At 49.2% G+C, this 8523-nt stretch overlaps 1 protein-coding gene and 1 long non-coding RNA gene across 2 annotated transcripts; one reads left to right on the plus strand and one right to left on the minus strand.

Annotated features, from left to right (window-relative positions):
- The first annotated feature begins 444 nt into the window (after window positions 1-444).
- Window positions 445-1168, plus strand: LOC119306441 (pathogenesis-related protein PRB1-3-like). The gene has a single exon (XM_037582658.1). It carries the CDS (start codon window positions 475-477, stop codon window positions 970-972), a length of 498 nt encoding a protein of 165 aa, XP_037438555.1. The 5' UTR covers window positions 445-474; the 3' UTR covers window positions 973-1168.
- A 5275-nt stretch (window positions 1169-6443) lies between these two features.
- On the minus strand, window positions 6444-8074 carry LOC119306442. The gene is made up of 3 exons (XR_005148951.1): window positions 7982-8074; window positions 7216-7870; window positions 6444-7129 (listed from the first exon to the last, which is right to left on the minus strand). It is a non-coding gene; the product is annotated as an uncharacterized LOC119306442 (long non-coding RNA).
- Window positions 8075-8523: the final 449 nt, after the last annotated feature.

Here is an 8523-nt window from a genome sequence, read left to right on the forward strand (position 1 = left end):
CATTCCTAAGATAGAACCATTGTATATACCCTAACACGTATTACAACGACTTACAAGCAAGCAAGGTTAGAACCAGCTACCAATTAACTTAATAACTATTCCTGCTACGAGATGACACATGCACGTACCACGAGATCAAATGACGAAGCAACTTCCACATCGGCAGAGGTGATCTGAGAAGAAATAACACGTGCCACATGCCAGGACGTCTGACTAACTCAGCGAGCTTGACAGGTGCAGATAAAATACATTTTTTTACCCATCGGCTTGACTTATTCTAACGGGCACATGTATTGGAAATCGACGGCTGGCCAACTATAATTTGGCGAGGTACTTTTTCTCTATTAAAGTTTCCATACTTAGAGAAGCCATCGATGATCTTGTGCAGGCAGTATATATAAATACACAACGCATGGTGGCAATCTATCTCATTGTCACAGATACATCTTCCCCTTTGTTTTGTAAGGCTTAGCGATGGAGAAGCTAGCAGCAGTGGTGCTCTTAGCTCTCGCGTCCGCCATGGCGGTCACGGCCCAGAACTCGGAGCAGGACTTCGTGGACGCCCACAACGCGGCGCGCGCCGACGTGGGCCTTGGTGAGGTGACATGGGACGCTACCGTGGCAGCCTTCGCGCAGGACTACGCCGATCAGCGCCGCGGCGACTGCCAGCTGATCCATACTCCTGATGGCCGGCCGTACGGGGAGAACCTCTACGGAGGCGGCGGCGGTGGGACCGAGTGGACGGCGACGGACGCCGTGAATTCGTGGGTGTCGGAGAAGCAGTACTACGACCACGACAGCAACACCTGCTCGGCGCCCGAGGGTGAGTCGTGCGGGCACTACACGCAGGTGGTGTGGCGCGACTCGACGGCCATCGGCTGCGCCCGCGTCGTCTGCGACAGCGGCGACGGTGTGTTCATCATCTGCAGCTACAACCCGCCAGGCAACTTCCCCGGGGTGAGCCCGTACTAGGCTATATGCATCATGCATGCATGCGAGCGTGCATGTACGTACGGCGTATTGCATAAATAAAATGATTAAGCTCTGATAACCACAGTGTGATCAGATGTGATATATAATTAACCAGCCGGCCGGATTTGAGGCCATATATTGTTTAGACCGGCTGTATATATGTACCGTTATGATTCAGGTAATAAGTTTGTGTTATTGTATAAGCAGTGTTTATGGATGAATATATGGTTCTACTATTATACTGTGCATGGTATATGTGCCTCCCTGTGAAAAAAACCCAGCACACTTAGAAACCACTAATCAAAGTGTCTTTCTTCCGTTTTGTCATCTCGCACTTGTTCTCTATGTTGTGCATTTTTTTTCCGGATCCCAACTCGTACAGAAAACGGAGTAGATCTCGAGAGGGCACGCTAGGTCTTGTTCCTGAGACTCGCGCTCCCTCCTCCACGCCATAGGCCACTCCTGCCGTGACAGTCACCCAATCTGCCATTACGGCTCACCCATCTACTCCCAGGTTTCACTCTGGATCCAGCTCCGGTCGTGGTCCCGTGCAAGCTCGCTCTCGACTAGCGGTCCATCATAGGTTCTGTTGGAACTAATCTTGTTATTAGTGCCAAAAGTAGATGATTAGATCATGTTTATTTTGGATTGCATGATGTTGTTTTAGTAGCTGACTAAGTTCTAGCTAATTGCATGCACGTGATCATGGCAGATGGGCATACCGGCAAGAGAGACAGCACTAAGCGATACAGAGAGTGCAGTCAGTGGCCTGATTGCAAGCCATTAGTGGAGTAGTGCATGCACGAGTTGTTAGGATTAGTCAAGTTGAATAGTGGCAAGCTACATGCATGGATCAAGTTTGGCCTGGTCGTGTGGCCGTTGAGGAGAAGCCGCACAAGAGCTGAACGTGGGTGCATGCAGGTAGTGGAGAGTGAGAAACGGATCAAGCCGTTGTGGCTTGGCCATGCGAGCATTGCATATTTCCCTTTAAATAGGCTTGTAACCATTTTGCTATTAGAGATGAGGAATACAGAAAAGGCACAAGTGCGTGTGCCAGAAAAGCTCTGCGTGTTTGTGTTCTTCCTCTCCATTGTGTATTACGTGAGAAGTGTAGGTGTGTCCACTGCGTACTCGCATGTGTGTATCCATCGATCTCCTGGGCCATGCCAACATTTGGTATTCAGAGCCATGGTGATTGAAGGTTCGCGCACTCCGTCTCCGGGTCGCCGCCGTGTCTCGGCCTCGCCGGTGGTGCGCCGAGGCCGGAGCCCGACGTGGCGTGGCTGCCGCGAGGTGGTGGTGCAGCAGGAGGTCGTCCACCAGGCCAGCAGCACCGTCATCTACCCGGCGCTGACGGCGATGAACTACTTCGAGTGGTCGCTGATCATGAAGGTGAACATGGAGGCCCAACGCGTGTGGGACGCCATCAAGGGAGGCGGGAGCTTCAGCCAGGACAGGGCGGCGCTTGCGGCAATTCTGCGAGCCGTGCCGGAGGAGATGCACTCCACGCTTGCCGTGAAGGCGACGGCAAAGGAGGCATGGGATGCCATCAAGATCATGCGGGTCGGCGATGCCCGCGTCCGTGAGGCCAAGGCGCAGACTCTCCTCAAGGAGTTTGATGCCGTCCGCATGAGGAGTGGCGAGACCCTCGATGAGCTCGCCATGCGCATGAACGGGGTCACCAACAAGCTGCGCACGCTCGGCTAGAACCTCGACGAGGTGAAGGTCGTGAAGAAGCTTCTCCGCATCGTGCCATCCAAGTATACCCAAGTAGCCATTGCCATTGAACAGCTTCTTGATATTAAAACCATGTCCATGGAAGAGCTTGTGGGAAGGCTCAAAACGGCGGAGGACCGGAGCGACTTGGACGAGGGCGCCAGCAACTACGACCAGGGTGGTGGGAGTCGCCTGCTCCTCACGGAGGAGGAGTGGCTTGCTCGCCACCGCAGCGGCACCGGCAAGAAGAAGAGCACCTTCGACATCCGTAAGGTGCGCTGCTACAACTGCCAAGACTATGGCCATTTCGCGAAGGATTGCACCGCGCCAAGGAAAGAGCAGGCCCATCTCGCCGCCGCGACTGCCGACAACGAGCCGGGGCTGCTTTGAAGATCGACATGGAGGTGTTCGAATAAACGACAACAAGATTAAGGGGGTGATTGATAGAGTAAACCTTGTTGTCTAGGTATTCATCATGTTTATTTCGCATTAGTTTCGTTCTTGCATGTAGTTGAAGCTATGGTGGTGTGCGCACGTCAGAGTTGTGTTTCACGTGTGCACACAATTGCAAAGCTAATTTGTTTTAATGAGTAGTTAGTTGCATGCCTAGTTAGTGGGAGGAGTGGTTCACACGCATGCATGGATAGAGTTTGTTAGATGGCTTAGTTGTGAACCTGATAATCACCAGTGTTGTGTCTCCATCAGCGAGGAGATCGGCCGAAACCGAGTGGCCAGAGAGGTGGTTAGTTTGTTGCCATTTCTACCGGCTAGTGGAGCTAGTCGTGGCTCAAGCCGTTGTGTGGCTGGGTGTATGCGTGCACTACTAATAGGCTGTGTAACCAAGTTCATTTGTAAGAGAAGAAATACAGAAAGTGGCACAAGTTGTGTGCGGTGCCAAGCTCCTGTGTGTGTTCTTCTATCTTGTGTGAGTGTGAGTCTTCTTCCTCCTCCGGCTGCGCCAACACTTGGTATCAGAGCCTTGTCGATCCAAGGCGGTGGTGGCGGCGCGACGGACTCCATGAGAGGTGGAGGTCGGCGGCGCAAGATGGACGTCGTTGGCGGAGCGATGCTGCTAACGGCCGGTGTGTGTCTCCCTCATCGTCGAGCTGCGTCGAGCGATGGAGAAAAGTGCTGCCCGGTAAGTCGTGTCACCGGCGGCAAGGAGGTGCTGCCCGGTAAGTTGCGTCACCGGCGGCAAGGAGGTGATGGCCATGGAGGGGAGGTCGTTGCCACGAGAAGTTCCATGTCCGAGTCGTCGACAAGATGCGTTATCGGCGACAACATGGAGGTGAGCCACTGGCGAATTGCGGCACCGGTGGAGAACATGTGGCAGCGAGTGTGCAATGGCGGCACGCTCGTGGTCAAGGCGTAGGAGGTGCATCTCTCGTGGAGGCCAGCGGCGACGGCGGGAATCGGCGGGACAAGATGGCATTGGCGGCCATCTTCGTGTTGCACCGACGACATCGACGACCCTGGGCTTCTAGAGAGAAATAAATAATAACAAGATTAGGGAGGTGATTGTTGGAACTAATCTTGTTATTAGTGCCAAAAGTAGATGATTAGATCATGTTTATTTTGGATTGCATGATGTTGTTTTAGTAGCTGACTAAGTTCTAGCTAGTTGTATGCACGTGATCATGGCAGATGGGCATACCGGCAAGAGAGACATCACTAAGCGATACAGAGAGTGCAGTCAGTGGCCAGATTGCAAGCCATTAGTGGAGTAGTGCATCCACGAGTTGTTAGGATTAGTCAAGTTGAATAGTGGCAAGCTACATGCATGGATCAAGTTTGGCCTGGTCGTGTGGCCGTTGAGGAGAAGCCGCACAAGAGCTGAACGTGGGTGCATGCAGGTAGTGGAGAGTGAGAAACGGATCAAGCCGTTGTGGCTTGGCCATGCGAGCATTGCATATTTCCCTTTAAATAGGCTTGTAACCATTTTGCTATTAGAGATGAGGAATACAGAAAAGGCACAAGTGCGTGTGCCAGAAAAGCTCTGCGTGTTTGTGTTCTTCCTCTCCATTGTGTATTACGTGAGAAGTGTAGGTGTGTCCACTGCGTACTCGCGTGTGTGTATCCATCGATCTCCTGGGCCATGCCAACAGGTTCCGGACTCGCTTGCGGCCCCGCCCGTGAATGCAGTAGATCTGACCTCGACGCCACGAATCCTGCCGCAGGGAGAGTCATCCAACGCCATGCATGCCTATGGTACTCCAGATCCAGTGTTGTGATTGAGCGGCAGTACCTAAATCCATCGTGGTCATCCCCTACGCTCTTGTCAACATTTCCTCTTCGGACGAGGAGGAAGGATGGACGAAGAAATAATCTCGAAGGAACACACAGATAAGCAAGGAGCCATCGATTATTAGTGCACACGTATAGCTACACAGCTCGGACCGACACCGGGACATGAATGGTGCGCCGGGCCTTGAGGCCTTCTTAAGCTGCTTCAAAGGCCAGATACTCTGGGTTGCATCATTTGCGAACTGCCGGGGCATTTCGGCAGAAAGTACCCTCAAAATCCATGAAACGGCGGTGTCCGGCGCCGACCTGGGCGCCAATTCAAGATCAGGTTCAAACAACCGGGCAATTACCCCTTCATCCACCAAAAGAGATGAAATGCTTTCACTATTTGTTCTAGAAGATAACTTACCGGCGTTTTTGTTAATTATAAATGATTGTGAAGGTGTATGGTAGGAAGCCAATAACACTTAGTGTGGAATATTTAGAATGCAAAGTAGATAATTATTGTATTGGAGATGCCGGCTTCTTTCAAGTATTATATAAATTGCAATCTTATAAATAGTGTTCCTTAGTTCAGTTGTTGCTCAATAGAACATCTCAAAATATCTTCGAAAGAGTTCAATCAATTCTTGCGAGTTAACCCGCCGACAATTATTTATGTTTATTTGATACTCTGGGTGCATATATGCAGAAAATAAATCGTATTGGTTGCAGGTTATGATGCTAATATTGGACAAGGAAGCACTGGTGCAGCTGCTGTAATCTGGAGGGTTCTATCATATTGCCCGTGTCTTCTCTCTCATGTTGTCACTCGAGGCTGAAGAAACCGAAATTATTGCCTGACTGAAGGACTAAAAGCACCGACTACAGTTGTAATCCATCCCATCATTCAGATTGTTTAGTTGTTGTTTCTACTTTGAAGAATGCAGTGCACAATAAATCTCGACTTCACAATAGTGATGTGGATACAAGGGAATGAATTTGTGAAGATTGCCAGCATGATTCTTATCAATTTGGTAATTATTAAAACCATATAACAAAAAAAAATCTCAAACATGTTGTGTCTGGTTTTTGTCTGTAGCTTTTAAACAGTAGAAAAGATACTCTTGGTATAGATTGGCAAGTGTTTTAACTGAACCAGAAAAGAAAATATATTTTGTATATACTCCATGGGTAAGTCATGCAGGTTGCTCTGGCAATTAAAAATGCAGCTAATGGTCCGGTTATTCTTGACACTTTGGGTCTATATAATTTAGGTTTCGTTCTAGTTGGTCAACTAGCCTAACCCGCGCGGCGGCACGCCGCGCTTGATGATCTCTCGCAGATGTGCAATCTATTGATCTAAAAGTGGAAATGCGCACACTCATTTGATGTCAAAATAATGTATAGAGATAGTAAACAAACCGAGCATACGAATATATTGAAATATTGCAAATGTAGAGATACAAAGATACAAATTAAAAGTGGCACACTCCTGGGGCAAACAAATTATTCAAAATACATACAGTTCGCTGCAAACAGAGTACTGTATATAAAAACACAAATACATTACATAGATAAGCTAGAAGTAGTTGCTAGTGGATTAGATCATCCTATTATATCCTCCTGCAGGATTGGTGCCTGTGATAAAATGATAAAGTGATTTTGCAAGTTTTTGCATACGTCCGACGAGAGGGTGCCTGCCTGTATATGTGATAATGGGATCGTCGTTGTCTGGGCGCTGGGGATACATACGAAGTGGTAATAAATCAAAGAAGCCATTGCATATCTTTGCCAGAATCATTGTCTGTGTTGCAAACTCGTTTTGCTATGTGCTTACTTGCTGGCGGGCCATATTGAACTGCCATTGCTTTGTTTGAGCCTTCTCTCTTGCTGTAAATAACCTTTCCTTTGTGACTTCAAGAGCATAGTAATTATGATCATTGGTGGAAATATTATAGTCTGCACAGATGCATTCGAAGGCCACCTGAGCTGCCTTTTCCATTGCTTCATCTTCTGTATTAGCTGCTTCTCCTTCATATGTAATGGAGGATTCTCTGAAGCTATCTTTCCGGCATGGCAGAGCAATCAGTACAGACACTTGTATCATACCTTCATGAACGTACCGACAGGTGTAGCCTTGTACTTTTAGGCCAATTGTTTCACTCACTGTTTCAAGCATTGGTCGTCTTGGAATATACACTATAAGATTCTCATCCTGCATGGAAGAATTAGTAATATAATAAGTTGCTTACTTGCAAGGGGCAAATAGAGAGAAAAAGTTAGGTGAAGCCAAGAGCTTACCGAGGTACTTCCGCTTCCATGATTAAAATTTAGGGCTGGATGTTTACCCTTCCTCTCTTAACTTGCTTTGCTATGGAGGACGCTCTCTGGCGATGATAAGCTTCGTCCATTGTGGTGTACTCAGTTAGCATTACTGAAGTGCATACATGCACTGCATGCAGCGAGGTATTTTCATCGAAGTGCATGCGTGCACTGCATGCGGCGGGGTATATTCAACGGGTTGCATGAGTCCACTGCATGCAGCGGCGTATATTCATCGGGTTGCATGCGTGCACTGCATGTGACAGCGAATTCTCATCGGATTGCACGCGTACACTGCATGCATCGATGTATTTCGTTCGAGTGCATGCGTACACTGCATGCCCCCGTGTGCTTCCATTCCAGTATATGTCGATACCCTTCATCGCCTGACTGTGCATGCTATCGTGTCATGCGCTGGGGCCCACACGCTGGTGCCTTTTGCACACCGATTGGGCCAGCAGCGGCACGTGCAACCAGTAGAAGGCCGCAGAAGCACTGGCCAAGAGAGATAACAACATGGACAGAAAATAAGCAGAGAAAAGAAACAATAACTCACCAGTTCGCGCAATGGAGGGCCGAGCAGCAGATACGAAGCCATCAAATGCGGAAGAAGAACCAGCAGTAATGGTCGAACCTACAGAAAAAGAAACAAGAAGTTAGCCACAATATTCAAAACAGCAGGAAGAAACACACAAAAACAGTCAGAGGCACTCCCATATGTGGAGCAAGAACTCAACGCACTTACCAACAGTGCATCAACAGGTCGCTTCCCCAACAAAGTCTCCCGACGGCGAGCATCAAGATCTCCATTACGAAACTGCTCCGAGTTAGAACGCTGGTGGCCTACAAAATGAAGCAACCAAATAAGCTGACCAGAGAGCAAGCAAACAAGTAGAAGAACAATCAAAGTAACCAAATAAACTGACCACGGAGCAAGGAAACAAGTAGAAGAACAACCAAACAGAACCGCAAGTACAGAAGAGTAAGTAAACCCACCACTCCGGCGGGAATGGAGCAGCCGGTGAGCCGCGAAGCGGAGAAGCCATCCTGAATCGACTCCACCCAGCTGATCATGCACAGCAGTGGCCGCCGACCCGAATGAAAATCGGCAGAAGAAACAGGCATGCCCGCACGGCGCACACGGGCAATAACGGCCGCTCGAATCCCTGGAGGACGACCCCGGCGACGACGTCCAGACCGAACAGGAGCAGGAGCAACCATCGCCGGCACAACAAATCCTAAATACTCACTAGTTAGAAAAGGAGAGAGAGGAGATGGGAGCAGATG

The sequence above is a fragment of the Triticum dicoccoides genome, chromosome 5B (assembly GCF_002162155.2).
Source record: "Triticum dicoccoides isolate Atlit2015 ecotype Zavitan chromosome 5B, WEW_v2.0, whole genome shotgun sequence".
Taxonomy (NCBI): Eukaryota; Viridiplantae; Streptophyta; class Magnoliopsida; order Poales; family Poaceae; genus Triticum; species Triticum dicoccoides.

Excerpts from the sequence above, each read along its gene's own strand:
- LOC119306441 (XM_037582658.1), top strand. The coding sequence starts at position 475 with ATGGAGAAGCTAGCAGCAGTGGTGCTCTTAGCTCTCGCGTCCGCCATG.